Source organism: Phocoena phocoena, chromosome 2 (genome assembly GCF_963924675.1).
Source record: "Phocoena phocoena chromosome 2, mPhoPho1.1, whole genome shotgun sequence".
NCBI classification, from domain to species: domain Eukaryota; kingdom Metazoa; phylum Chordata; class Mammalia; order Artiodactyla; family Phocoenidae; genus Phocoena; species Phocoena phocoena.
This window is the reverse complement of record NC_089220.1, coordinates 141,881,577-141,897,245: the sequence shown is the minus strand read 5'-3', so window position 1 is coordinate 141,897,245 and position 15,669 is coordinate 141,881,577. Positions and strand designations below refer to the sequence as shown.

At 40.9% G+C, this 15,669-nt stretch overlaps 1 protein-coding gene across 1 annotated transcript in view; it reads right to left on the bottom strand.

The window, feature by feature from the left end:
* The window catches only part of ADAMTSL3 (ADAMTS like 3), a 368,709-nt gene that overhangs the window by 190,060 nt on the left and 162,980 nt on the right, over window positions 1-15,669 (bottom strand). The window contains 1 exon segment of the mRNA XM_065871391.1: window positions 11,212-11,338. Within this exon segment, the coding sequence (XP_065727463.1) occupies window positions 11,212-11,338 (127 nt within the window).

The following is a 15,669-nucleotide window of genomic DNA, read 5'->3' as shown; positions in this document are numbered from 1 at the left end:
GACCCTGGAGCCAGACAACCTGGGTTAGAATACCAGCTCCGCCACTTACAATGGCTGTATGACTTTGGGCAAGTTCCTACCTTCCCTGTGTCTCAGTTACATCTGTAGAATGAGGATAATAAGAATACTTGTTTCAAGGGGTTGTTGAGAGGATTTAATAACATAATACACGCAAAGGGCTTAGAAGAGAACTTAACCACCAGTAGGGCTGGGTAAGCAAAAGTTATTAAAACCACACCGAGCACATACTATGGCCCCAGGCACAACCCTAGGTAACCTGAGATACATGCCTCCTTTGTTCTAGTAAAAACCCATTCCTACAATTAAGAAAACTGAAGTTTTGCAAGTTTAAGTGACTTGCCCAAGATCACAGACTTCCTAATTAGTAGGGCTGGGGTCAGAACCAAAAAGTGCACTCAACTTTTCTACTGTTGAGACCAAGTTATAACTGTATAAACCCAAACTCTCCCATCACAAGTATACTCTCTACAGACTTTGATTTTATGGGTTTCACTTATTTGATTTTGCAATCACTGGGCTGACCCAAGGATCTACGAAGTTTGCTTCCACTAACCTCCCTCCCACCCATAAACGCTCAAGTCCAGCTGTTCCATCATATTTTTTCTATGTCTCATTTCCTGCCGCGGAATCACAGTTTTGCTAAGTAGCAAGATGTACAGGAAATAAATTGTCCACACAACATTAACTAATCAATAGACATCAGTTTCAGCCCAGAAGGACTGTAATTTATACCAGATCGCTTATTTTCACTATAAAGTCAAACTAGAACTACACCAACCTAAATATACACATTCCGTGGTAACACAAGAAAAGAGATGGACTCTTTTATGACTCTCACTTCAACAACCTCATTTCCACTTTTCCATGCCTGGTTTTTGTTTTTTTTTTTTATTTTTAAAATCTGGTTGGGTATTTGGCCGAACAAAACTTTCGGTCAAAAGCATATTTCCTGTTACTTTCTTGACCCTGCATGTATCTTCTTCAGCTTTTTTAGGCTCAAACACACACACACCCTCCAATCTCCTCTCCATTCCCAAAAAACAAAGGAGTTATTTTTTTAAAAAAGGAAGAAAAGTACCTGAATAAATGCTGATGCTAATAATAACCCTATGGAAAAATAATACTTATTTTCCTTTAAAGCGAGATAATGGGTGTGAAAGCATTCATTTTGTAAACTGAAAAACATATAAACACAAAAATGGTGTTTATGAATGCTTTTACACACCCATAACCACTTGGCATCATTTAACCTAAAACGACATTGTGTAGAACAGGGGCTGACAACTTTCCAAATTCGGGTAGCCAAGTTTGATTCGAGTCTATCGGTCCCTCTGTGGGTGTGGTGGGGGACTGAGGGGGCGAAAGAAGGGAAAGCCAGTGTGTACTACACGGATTCTGAAGCTGGAGGACTGTCCACATAATGCCTTTTGACACAGAGGTGGGATAAATGAGTCGTGCCATGGAACAAAGACGGGCAAAGTAAAAATCAGAAATTAACAACCGTCTTTTCAAAAGTAGAGAAGGGACATGGCAGGGATTTGACTTGGTGAGAGCAACCGGCTGCACGCTGAAAACCGATTCCCATACCTACACCCGCCCTGCGATGGATGACATCCCTACTCCTGCCCTGAGCTCCTCATGTGCTACATCATGGATGTCTCTTATTGCTGAATCTGCAGATGAGTGTCCTTAGCTATTAGCCCTGGTGTCTCTGTAGAAACAACCTGGAGGTATATCTCTTTAAGGGCTCAAAATGCCTTTACCCCAAAAGAGCACGGTAACAGGCCGAGTGCCTAACAGCGTATGCTTTGGTGCGCGTTTCCAGGACTAGTTTGAATAACATGCGGTAGAGGGGGCTATGTTACATACAGCATCTAACAACATCTTCCTGTCCAGATGTTCCCCAGCATCCTGGTGTAACAGTTCTTTTCTGCCCTTCATACTGCATCTAAGAAATCAAGAGCCTGGTGAGGACTAAAGGGTCATTTGCCTTCTGGCTCTGTAATGGGATGCAGAGGTTCAGAATATGTCACCCCCAAATATGCCACTTTGGCACACTGATTATTTTGAATTAAAGGTACTTGAGAAACAGCTAGTGCAAGAAGGACACTCTGACCCTCTACTGGAGGAAAGCAGGAGATAAATCTCAGGGGAAGCTACCCTCCCTGTACCAGGGTGGGTAGAAGGCATCCTTATCACCAAAGACAGGGAATTTGGGGCCAAGAAGGCTGTGTAAACAAATATAAATATGTAAAATCTCCTGTGCTCTTTAAGAAGACAAGCCATCTCTGTGGAACCTTTTCATTAAAGCTTTGGAAAATTCTTCATATGAGATCCTAGGACTTACTTCTCTAACCTCCATTTAATCCCAAGATCTCTGCGTTTGAAAATAAGGAATAAATTACAAATATATTTAATAGACTTTCAGAAATAAAAGATGTCTTACAAATCATCTATGCTAACAGTCTCAGGACGCAGATGAAAAAGCCGAAGTTCCTGTGATCTTGCCTAAGATCGCAGATAGTGGCCAAGCAGAGGTTATTACCCTAGGCTTTGGCTTCCAGTCCAGTTCTGTTGCACAATATTATTTAGTCTCACTGAAAACATAATAGGAAGCAGAGCTGTCTCCAGCAAAGAGCCTGTATTCATTCGTGCAACAGTTATTGAGCTCCTGTGACATGCTCAGTACTGTACAAGCACTAGGAATAAAATGGTGAAAATCACAGACATGGTGTCTGCTTTTGCAATGCCTGACTAGTAGGAGAGACCAATTAAACAAATAAATACAATTGTCCCTTGAACAACACGGGGGTTAAGGGCACTGAACCTCCACGCAGTTGAAAACCCGTGTATAATTTATAGTTGGTTCTCTGTATCCGTGTTTCCTCTGTATCCAAGGCTCCACAACTGGGGATTTACCCAACGGAGAATCATATAGTACTGTAGTCTTTACTATTGAAAAAAATCCACGTATAAGTGGATCTGTGTAGTTCAAACCCATGTTATTTACGAGACAACTGTAAATGAAATAATTACTTCTTGCAATAAAGGCTAAGAAGGAAATAAAAAAAAGAAGGGCTGACTTTAGGTAGATGGGTCAAAGAAAACCTCTCTGAGGAGGTGACACTTGAGCTCAAGGTTGAAAAAGAGGTAGCCCAGTTAAGTAAGAGCTGGGAGAAGCATGTTCCAGGCTCAGGGATTGGTCGATGCAAAAGCCATGGAGGTAAAGGGCACCTTGCATTCTAAAATCATCCAGAAAGTCAGTAATGAGGGGAGACTAGTGAGTGAGGGGCAAAATGGTACACATGACATAACATAAGAGCCAGATCCACAAGACTTTGAAAGTCATGGAAAGGGGTACGGATTTCATTATAAGTGTAAAACTAAAGGCAATTCACAAAGAGGTATTAAGCTGGGGAGTTCCTGGTCAGTCCGGCTACCCTGTGAAAATCAGCCTCAATGACACTCTTTCTCAAGAGCACCTGCATGTCATTTTCCTCTTTTTTTTTTCATGCAGAGGACATAGAAGAAGCATAAAAACATGGGAAAGAGCAAGGCAAGGGCGAAAGCCCAGGGCTCTAGATTTTCAGTCTTGGGATCTTCTTCCATGCCATGCTCTCTCTCGTGAATTAAATGGGGAAACATCCCATTAAAAAGAACAGGGTCTGGGACTTCCCTGGTGGTCCACTGCTTAAGACTCTGCACTTCCATGCAGGCGGTACGGGTTCGATCCCTGGTCGGGGAGCTAAGATCCCACAAGCTGTGCGGCGCAGCCAAGAAATATTTTTAAAAAGTAATAAAGTCAAAACTAAATAAAATGAACAGGGTCTTTGGTTTGAATATTCATTTGCCACACACAGGTCTAGCATAAGAGTTTTATCCATCAGAATCCTGCCCAAGAAAGATGAAAAAGGAGGCAGAAAAAAATGAAATAAGAAGGCAGGAGGAAGGGAAACCAATCTGTTTAGCATGCCAGCAAGCCAATACAGTCTTCTTTGTTATGGAATAAGTTAAATGCACAGATTATCTTTGGAAATGACAGTCAAAGGAGAAATGAAGAGTATATGAAGAGAAAACCTTGTGAGAATTACCCTGTGAGGCAGCCCCACAGTCCGCCTAGCCCAGGATGCTGTATCTGTCGGGAGTACACAGGGATGCTTTGTAAGAAGGTGTGGTTATCTTCACAATGTCCAAAGTTAAGCGTAATGCTGGTGTTCCAGCTCAGCCTTAGGTATCACTGTATCAGTAGGCTTAGTTGCCACCAGGGAAAAATGTACAGTTGACCCTTGAACAACGCGGGGTTAGGAGTGACAACCCCCTCCAGTCAAAAATCTGAGTATAGGGACTTCCCTGGCGGTCCACTGGTTAAGATTCCATGCTCTCAATGCAGGGGGCACAGGTTCAATCCCTGTGGGGAACTAAGATCCTGCATGCCACACAGTGTGGCCAAAAAAAAAAAAAAAAAAATCTGAGTATAACTTACAGTTGGCCCTCCTTATACCCAGTTCCTCATATCCGTTCGCGGTTCCGAGTGGGTGGGTCCAACCCACCACAGATCATTTAGTCGTGTAGTATTTACTGCTGAAGAAAATCCAAAACCATGCAGTTCAAACCCGTGTTGTTCAAGGGTCAACTACATAAACAGCTCATATCAGACAAGCTGAGCTTATTTATTTATTTGTCTCATGGGTGCATGCCCTTGTGTGGACAAGACCAAAATAATGGGCAAACCTGGTAAAACAAGTGAGTCCCTAAGTACCAAATCAAGATGCTCCAAATAGGGGTGTTACTGTTTTTAGAGTTTTCCCTCTTTCAAAACGGAGTGGCTTCCCGTTCCCTGTTCCAACAGCCAAAGTTATTGATGCCAGTTGTTAGTTCAGTCTCTCTCCTTCTGCCTGTGAACAGGAAATATGCATGCTGTATGTGGATTAATTTCTGATACTTCTCATAGCAAAGGTTTTGGCTCCAGGCTCTTACACCTTGAATCTGCCTCCCTGCAGGATGGAAACGAGGGCCCCTGAGCAACCTTGTGCTCTTTCTCCAGAGCAGGGCTGTGCCAATAGCGTCTCCCGGCCACGGCCTCCTTCAGTGTAAGTCCCGGGGAAGATTGGAATTACTGCTTGGCAAGGTGAGGACGGAGGAGCCTGGTGGACCCCACAGGTCTGGTGATGCACACTTAGGGATTGACGTGGCTTCGTTTCCCACATTTCTTTCACACAAAGCACGATTATAGGGAAGTGCTTCCATATGGCCGGTGGAAAACCCCAGCCAAAAAACAGCTTCAGCTGGCCAGATTCAGAGCAGCAACAGACATGAAGGGGCCGTAAGGAAAAGCGAGGATGAGAAGCACCGAGTTTTCATGCAGGCAGGCATCTTTGCTAAGTCTGGCCTCAGCCCCAGTACAGGCATATAGAGCCTGAAGCCTCGTCAGCAGCCGGCGGGATGCCCCCAGCTCTCACCGCATAGCTCTCCTCGCTGCATTCAGGGATCTGTCTGTGAGCTCCAGCTGCCCTTCCTTTGCAGAAATTAATCAAAAATATTAGATTTTTAGGGGCCCTTCTCCTGGATTGTCCTGAACTGGCATCAGGGGTCTGAGACCCCTTCAAAAAAATCAGAATGGCAAATTTGGGGCTTATGGGGACACATGCATTTTTCTGGAGAGAAAATGCATAATTATCAATAGATTCTCGAAAGGATCTATAATCCCAAAGCTGAAATTCAATGAGAGAGAGAGAGGATATGAAGTACCTTATCAAGAGTGAGGAACGATGCAGTCAAGCAGGTAAGCCCCTTTCAGCCAGCCCAGCCCCCATCCCATCCCCTCCCACCCCAGGGCCTCCTCCACATACTTCTCCAAAAAGACTGGTTTCTTGACCCAATTTCACTCAGCTTCTACTCTGGTTCAATTAGAATTTTCTCAATTTCTAATCTCTCTCAGACCCTGACAAGATGACATCTTTTCTGATGAGATTTCCACACTTTTTAAAGCCAACAGTAACTGCAGGCACTTCCCCCAAGGCCTGAGCTGGTGATGATTTTCCCCCATTAGTCCTCTCATCCCAAAGCTGTCCTAGTTAACTCTTCACAGCCCTGCCTGGTTCTTCACTGTCTTCCTCTGGATCTTATTCTTTCCTCTATCTTTGGTTTCTCCTACAATTCTCTGTGTTTTGACACCTTTGACAAGACTTTCCTCCACACCCATCAGTAGCTCTCTCAAAAACAATGCCCCGGCGGACCAAGTGTTGATTTCAAAATCTGTTTACATTTAATGTTATGTTAGAGGCGTGACATCCTTTGGTACCCATATGAGCAATATTTCTAATAAAAATATTGCTAGCATTTACTGAGCTCTCTCTAGGTGCCAGACACTATTTGGAATGCTCGGCATGACTGAGTTATTTAATCCTGACAATAACTCCACAAAGGCGGTACAACCGCTGTTCCCAGTTTAAAATGAGAAAGTCAAGATACACAGAAAAGTTCAAAAGCTTGCTCTGTTTACAGAGCTAGTAAACAACAGGCCCAGGATTTTAACCCAGGCAGTCTGGCCCCAGACTCCAATTTCTTAACCATATTCCTTAACTTCTCTATTCCTTAGTTTTCTCACCTGTAAAATGGGTCGGACAATGTCAAAACCACAATGTAAGGGGGCTGGTGGAATTAAATGATATGCCTGAAGAGAATGTTGGGAATTATAAAGCATTAGATCACTATTACTAATAACAGAATGGATGGAATGTGATATACTTGGTTTCCCAGCTCCTTAGAAGCCAGTGTGTCATATGCCACAGTTCTGGTCAGCAAGGCAAAACTCCCTGGGGAAGACGTCCCTTCCGGACTAAAGGGCACGGTATTAAAAGAATGCCTTCTGCACCACCTTCTTCTTTATCATCTGCTGTGTGGATGTGTTGTCTGAGTATTTAATAGTGACTTAGCAACCCCAGATGAAAGCCATACTCTAAGCTGGTGAAGGAGAGACAGGAGCCTGGTTCCTCAAAAACATAGTAAAACAGCTTCCCCAAACTTGACTGCCAGCTCCAGACTTCTTGTTAGAAGAGATATGTAAACTCCTGTATCTATAAGTTGGGTCTTCTGTGAATTCCCATAGAATGCATCTCTCACTTGGTACCCCACCACTCAAAGCCAGCTCCTTCAGGAAGCCCATGGATCTCATGGTTTCCAGTCTCACCTAGGCCCCCTTGCAGCTACTCCTCTACTTCATTACTGCCTTTTTTTTTTTTTTTTTTTTTGGCTGCGCTGCGTGGCTTGTAGGATCTTAGTTCACCTGCCAGGGACTGAACCCGGGCCCCAGCAGTGAGAGCACGGAGTCTCGCTGGGAATTCCCCTCCTTACTGTCTTTGATGAGTTCCTTATCCTCCTTTCCTTGATGCGAGCATTCTCGAGTCCCTGATAGCCCTCACTCTTTTCTTTTTTTATTGAAATATAGTTGGTTTACAATACTGTGTTACTTTCAGGTGTACAGCATCTTGATTCAGTATTTTTGCAGATTATATTCCATTACAGGTTATTACAAGATACTGGGTATAATTCCCTGTGCTATACAGTATATCCTTGTTGCTTATCTATTTTATATATAGTAGTTTGTATCTGTTAACCCCAAACTCCTAATTTGTCCCCCCCGCTTTGGTAACCACAGGTTTGTTTTCTACATCTGTGAATTTGTTTCATTTTTTTAATTTATTTTTTATATTTTTAATTTATTTTTTATTTATATTTTAGGGAGCCTGAAATCTTTTCATAATTCCTTGGCACCATAGTATTAGCTCACAAAACACCCACTCGTGCTTATTGTCTGCAACAGACGATTTATATGATAGTATTTTTTTGCAATGAAAGAATACTAAACCTGTTTCTCAAGTCACTAAGCACCCTCCTGCTACAACTATTCCGAAAGCTTGCACAGATATTTTGTTGTACTTAAAATTTTGTTTTTTCTACTGTTAATCCCTTTGCCAATGTTTTATCCTAAAGAAGAAGGAAGTGATGTAGAGATCATAGCTTCCAATGAAGAAAAGGATGGCTGGAGAGCAGGGTCATCTGCCTCGTCTTTATCCTTCAGTCAGTGTTAACTATGTGTCAGACACTTTTTCATATATAGTCCAATTTGATCCTCACAATGACCCTAAGAGCTGAGCATAATTATTATTCCCATTTGTGAATCTGTTTCAGAGCCCTCACTCTTAAGCAGCTGACTCTACCTCCTAATGAACAGAGTTTTTTTTAAAAAAAAAAAAAGACAAAACACTGTATTGGAACACAGTTAATTTCTCAAGGGTGCCTGTAGTTATCCAGTTCTTGACATGGTGTGGGTGTGTACCCCTCCCTTATTCCTGGGAAAATCCTTCCCTTGATACATTCTCTCACCTTCTGTTCACTCCTAAACCCACTGCATTCAGGCTTTGGTTTCAGCCAGAAGTTCGTTGAAACCACTCTTGCTAAGGTCACAAATTTGGCTTCAAATTGCCAAAGAGAAATTTTTGGACCTTAATTCCAGCTCACCTCAAAACAGCATTTAACATGGCCGACTATTACCTCCTTTTTGGAATTACTTATTCCTTCAGCTTCTATACTGTTTTGGCTAAGTTCTGAGTTTACCTACTCTTTTCATTATCTTTTCACTTGAATTCCCTTAAACGTTTTCCCTGGCTAAATTGTCATGACTTCCTGATATATTCTATATACTCTCTTTGGAGGGACTCAGCTAATTTATAGCTAAAGAGCACCAAGATGGGGATTTTGCCACTAGCAACAACGGACTAACATGTTTCAGATCAACTCTTCCACTCCAAAGACAATCAACATCTGTTTGAAGGTATCAGATGGGTACCAAGGCACTGAATACTTAAGGGGCCAAATTTCGGGAAAGAAGAAAAACCCAGGGAGGTGAACGTTTGTCTTTTTTTTTTTTAACATCTTTATTGGAGTATAATTGCTTTACAATGGTGTGTTAGTTTCTGCTTTATAACAAAGTGAATCAGTTATACATACACACATGTTACGCCTAGAGGGGTGGGATATGGAGGGTGGGAGGGAGGGAGACGCAGGAGGGAAGAGAAATGGGAACATGTGTATATGAACATTATCTTTGATATGCATCTCCTCTCCATGCATTCCTTACCCTGATGAACAGCAAATAAATCCACCCAGCTGCTCAAGCTGGAAAATCTGCAACACCCTACCTCTCTTTTCTCTCTTACAGTCTTCATTCAAAGAATTATCAAACTCCACTGACTCTCTTCAATCTCTCTCCCATCTGTTTCTTCCTCTGCCTCTCCCACCACACTACTCCCGACCAAGGCCTCATTATTTCAAACGCCCTGGAATATTTAAAAACAGCATCCTGCTTAGACTCCTTGCTTCCTGGCTCACCTCCACATGCAGCCAGAATTATTTCATTAAAACACAAATCTAACCATGCCACTCCACTGCCTAAATGGCTTCAATGACTCCATTTAACCTGAAATGTGAAGCACGATGATGAAGGCCTTTATGGTTGCCTGCTGTCTTACTCCCCCAACCCTAACCAATGTGCAATCCTAGTAGTTCCTCAACAAAGTCCAGGCTTCCCTCTAGGGTCACACCATGAACTCTTGTGTTTCCTCTGCCTGGAAAATCCTCTCCACCTTCCACCCCTCCTGTAAGGTTCTCCCCATTTTGGAAGAATAAGTAAAATCCCTATTTCATAAGTTACATCCAAATAAACACGAAGAAATAAAAGAGTTTAAAGTAGGAACACACAGGGACTTCCCTTGTGGCGTAGTGGTTAAGGATCCACCTACCAATGCAGGGGACACGGGTCAGATCCCTGGTCTGGGAAGAACCCACGTGCAGTGGAGCAACTAAGCCCGTGCACCACAACTACTGAGCCCGTGCTCTAGAATCCGCGAGCCACAACTACTGAAGCCCATGCACCTAGAGTCCGTGCTCCTCAACAAGAGAAGCCACCATAATGAAAAGCCCGCGCACCACAACGAAGAGTAGCCCCCGCTCACCACAACTAGAGAAAGCCCGTGCGCAGCAACAAAGACCCAACACAGCCAAAAATAAATAAATAAATTTATAAAAAACTAAAAGTAGGAACACACACAAAAAAGCACTGGCAGAAGGCGCACATGTATTATTTTTTCCCTTTAAGGCAAGGGTCAGCAAACTACAACCTGAGGGTCAAATTCAGCCTGCAGGCTAGTTTTTGTAAATAAAGTTTTATTGGAACACAGCTGTGCCCATTGGTTCACGGGTTGTCTGTGGCTGCTTTTGCCTGGCAACAGCACAGTGTTGAGTAGTTGAGACAGAAACCATATGGGCTGAAAAGCCCTAAAATATTTACTCTCTGACCCTTTACAGAAAAAGTTGACTGACCCCCAAATTTTTAAAAAAAAATTTAAAGCAGATATTATTGAACTTAAAAGATGGAAAAGTCTGAATATGCAGAACTTAGAAACTACTGATTCTACAAACACAAACAATATTGAAAGTCAAATGACAAACAGAGAACATTAGAAATAGGTACAACAGACAAACAAATAGTATATATTCATGATACAAGTGAGGAAAAGATCACCAGCCAAATAGGAAAAAGAGTAAATGACTTCAGCAGCTAACTGAAACCTGAAGAAGTATAAATGGGCAAAAAATGCATGATGGTATTTTCTACCTTGTTAGCAATCAGAAGGGGGCCAAAAAAAATAATGACTCATAGTTTACCTTAAAAAAATCAGCAAATTAAAAAAAAATAGTTATACTCTGTATTGGCATATGTTCAAAGAAACAGGTAGTCTTAGAAGAGGTAACTGGAATAGGGACTTCCCTGGCAGTCCAGTAGTTAAGACTTCACCTTCCAGTGCAGGAGGTGTGGGTTCGATCCCTGGTGAGGGAGCTAAGATCCCACGTGCCTCCTGGCCAAAAGACCAAAACATAAAACAGAAGCAATACTATAACAAAGTCAATGAAGACTTTAAAAATGGTCCATATCAAAAAAAAATCTTAAAAAAAGAGGTAATGGGAATAAAAATTTGATATACTACACTTTTTGGAAGAAATTTGTCTTTTAGAACACGGGTCAAAAGTTCTTTCCAACGAAAAAGCTTAGCGTTGGGAAAATGTTATTCTAGTATCAGACGGTCTAAAGCACATGTTTTATGGTAACATCGTATCGGGTTTAAAACCTACTTTTTTCAGGAGAAACGTGTGACTTTGATTGTCCCCGCACCAGCCTGCAGGTGGCGCCGTCACCAGCACAGACGCCACAGTTGTCTTCCTTGGCGTTGCTCCCCAGTTGTCGGTCGCAGCCCACTGCCTGCAGACAGACAGAAGCACGGCGGTCAGGAGCGGGTAGAGATACGGGGATGTGAGACCTTCTGTATGTCAGAAACCGTATTTATGGTGTTATCCTTCTTAAATGTATGAGTTGGCTCTCTTTTATGAGGATATACTTTTTAAAAGATAAAATAATATATAAAGCTTGACAGTACCCTGTCATTTATATGATTCTTCTCCAAAGGCCAAAGAATTAAAAAAGACTTGAGACTCTCCCTTGACACTCCCACTCTTACTGTTTTATTTATAATTTTATTCAGATATTTTATGTACATAAAATGAATGGAACATTACAGATATTTCCTCTCTCCTCTTTCCCCACCCCTTCCCTCTCTTTCTATCCCTACCCTAGTCCTATTCTCTCATTTCTTCCCCCAAATGACCACTATTCTGAAGTTGATGTATATCCTTCTGGTCCATAGTTTTATTTTATTTTATTTTTTCTGTTTTTAATCTCAATCTATACCTGTATCTTAATACTGACGATATATCCACATCTCTCTATATTCTGTATTTGTATCTCTGCATTTCCTTCTGTTTATCATTATCTATACCTATACCTATCTCTACCTGTATGTCATTATATATATATGTGTGTATGTGTATATATACAATCTTTATAAAAACTTTTATAAACAATTTTTAAAATATAAGGAATTAATGAGAGAGCTATCTCATAGAATATGCTTATACTGATATCCTTCAGTCTCTTGTGAATTACTGCTTTTGTGAGTTGTGTGTGTGTATTTGCTAGACTGTGAGCTTCCTTGTATGAGAAAAAGGGCTATGTCTTATATTTCTTTTTATTTTACAAATATGTCTTTTACATGATGTGCGCCCAATAATATTAACTGATGAGCTAGTTTATCTCTACCTCTGCATACACATTCAACTTTATTTGTATTTACAGGCCTGGTGTGTAAGTGCAGAGACCTTAGAGGCAAACAGCCCACTTACAAAACCTGCCCTGTCCTACCACCCCTTTCAAACTGCAGGGTGTTGAACAACTGAAACTCTAGGAGACTCATTTTCCTCAAGAGTAAAATAGGGACAATAATACATACTCCACGTAGGGTCTACTAAGAATGAAATGAGAAAATATATGTGAAACTCTTAGTACAGTGGTTAGAATACTCAAAGGGCTCATCAAAAGAGAGCCCCTTTAATCTCTCTCTGTTTTTCATTTTGTTTTGACTGCTGGGTTGAGCCCCTATGCTTTGGTTTGGAGAACTGCTGGATCAGATTTTGTATCCAAGGTGTTGAAGAGAATATAAAACAGGATGAAGTTGGAACCACATCTATAGACTGTTCTTTCCAAAATGCTGGTGCTGAAGGGAAGGAAAAAGATCAAATGAAAGTTTCAGGGAGAGGTAGGAAAAGTTCCAAGGAAGTTTAAGGAAAAGCCTATGATTAGAGATATTTTCAAATTCACAAAGGGCTGTCATGAAGAAAGGGTTTACATTTGTTCTGTGTATTTTCAAACGGTGAAAGCTACAGGTTTAGGCATAATTTAGTTCAATATGAGAAAGTTTTTAAAGTCAGAGTTATCCAACAATAAATATTCAACCACGGGCTAGGTAGGAGACTTTTTGGCAGGAAAATTGGAGAGGGGATTAAATTATTTGATGAGCAGCTGAATCCTTTGAGACCCTTTCATCCTGATTATATGATTTTTATAAAGATAATAGTAAAATATTAATAATAATAGCTGATTTTTATTGAATGCGTACCACATACCTGGCATTATGCCAAGTATGTTATACACATTATTTCATTTAATCTTCATAACAACCTTCTGATACCTTCTATCTCTATTTTACAAATAAGGCATCCAAGTGTCACTGAGGTTATATGACTTTCCTACATTACACAACTAGTGTATTGTTTTAAAACCTGTTTTAAAACCCAGTTCATCTGACAGCAGAATCCTAACACTATACTATACCTTCCTCACCTTTAGTATCAGCAGATGGACAACAATGAACCCAGGTACATAGGCCATTATGTTAATATTTACAAGTACATGTGGAATAACTTAAGAGTGATTGATTTTGGAAACACACTCGCGTGGTTGAGATTCAATCAGTGAGTAACCTGTATTCATGCAACTTTCTCAAAGGGTAGTAATTCTACCATCAAATTATAGAAACACTGTTCCTCGGCCAAGCTCTGTCCTCACACATCTGTGTCCCTGAGCACTTTGCATTTCATGAGAATGAGAATCATCCTTTATCTGGTCATCCAGGAAGGGTGTGGGTTTAGGAGCTAGGATGGGTTTGTTTTGAAGAGTGTTTGGAGCCTTGCAAGACCCTGGGCAATCGAATACCCCCCTGAGCACTGACATTTATTTCATAATTTTTAAAGCTAGAGTTCATCCAAATATTACAGCCAAAAATAAGCATGTGAAAACATCACAGAAAAATAATATCTGAAAAGAAGGTCTGGTTGCCTTGTGATTAATAGGGTATAAGCCAGAACTGCCCTTGAATTTGAGGGACTACCGAATTTTCACTCTCACTTCACATCATAATGAACACTGAGCAACTTTCTAAGAATTGCCTCAAGTATTTTCAACTTCTGTGACTTTTCCTGAAGTCAAGATCTCTAGTGGTAATGATTTAAAAACCACTAATCGATAAACATAGCAATAAACTTTATTAACATCCATACACAACCAATTTCTACAGAGCCAGGCACTACAGAGTATAAATTAGTAAGACAAGATTTATATTCTACGGTGTAGTTAATGAGACAAGTTATACAAGATAGGGGATAATATAAACAAAAATTTAAGATATATGAGCAGTGCTTTGGGGAATAAATACACATATATAAATCATCACTTCAGCTAAGGATTATTTCATAGTACTGGCATATGATTTCTTAATCAGCTCATAGAAGTCAGTGTTTAAATAAGGGTCGTTACTCCACATGAAGCAAAACATGAATTTTCCAGCTCAGTCAAATATAATCCTTCAAATTTTTTGAGTCAACTTCTGCTTGAGATCTCTGAAAATTGGATTCTACCTTACAAAAAATTCTAACATTCCTGCCTGAAAAATCAGAGGATATGGAGCTATGGTAATCATTAGGAATATTCATAAATATTTAGCTTCTCCAGCCCATGGAGGATTGCACTTCCCCACCCCCTTAGAAATTAAGTGTAGTCATTGACTGCCTTTAGCCAACGAAATATGAGTCTAAGTGTCTGTGTCACTTCTGTAAGAAGCTTCAAGGGTCAGTGTGTGAGTCACACATTCCCCTTCTCACTGCTGTAGTTATTATGCAAAACGTATTCCAATAAAGCCTCCCTCAGTCTGGGTCTCTGAGACGTTCAAGAGCAAAGACTCCTGCTGACCCACGTTGGCCAAGTAGCGTGAGCTAAAAGTCACCTTTAATTGTTTGAAGCCACAGAGCTTTAGGGGTTGTCGGTTACTGAAGGAGAAACCTAGCCTGTATTATACTAGAGTACTATTTAACTATTAATGGATAGAGCAGGGTCATTAACATCAAAGGGTTGTTCGAAACTGGCCATTTCACATTAAAATCCAGATCTCTGGCTCCTGTTGACAAATGAAAACTCTGACATGTTTATACACGGTTGCCCCCTTGAGCATATTAATGAGCAGATATGTATTCTCCAGCTCATGACAGCCCTCATCACTCACTATGACTAGACTTGAGCAGTTTTCTTCCAGAGTGGAGGGTAGATATTTGAGTTTCAGCCTCTATACTAAACTGTCTAAGCATCACTCACCTATCGTGCTGACTGCTGTCTACTAGAATCACATCTTACTTCCAGTTAGAAAAGTTGGCTATATTTGTAGCAATACAAAACGTACAAATATCATCAGTATAGCGCCATGGTTAAGAAAACAGATTTTGGAATTCGGTTTCCTGGGTTCAAATTCCAGCTCTACCACTTTCTAGCTGTGCCGTCTGGGCAAATGACTTAGCCTCTTCAAATTCCAGTTTCCTTATAGACAGAGTGGGGATAATGACTATCCCAGCTTCATAGTGTACGATGAGCTAACACGGTAAAGAGCTTAGACAATGCCTGACACCTTGTAAGCACCCAGTAAGTGTTAGATGCTATTCTTTTTACTAGAAATACAAAGTGATTTCTTCATTTACACAGTTGTCAAGGAATTCAATAAATGTGAATGATAAATCAGACTTGTTCTGCAGATCTGGTTCCAACCAGGTCCTGTTTCTGATAAAAATCAGACCTCCAAAGCAGAAGCAAATTTCATTCAGTGTGTATAGTTGTCTCATGCTGTCTGCTGTGCTCAGACTCATGGCAGGTTCTTC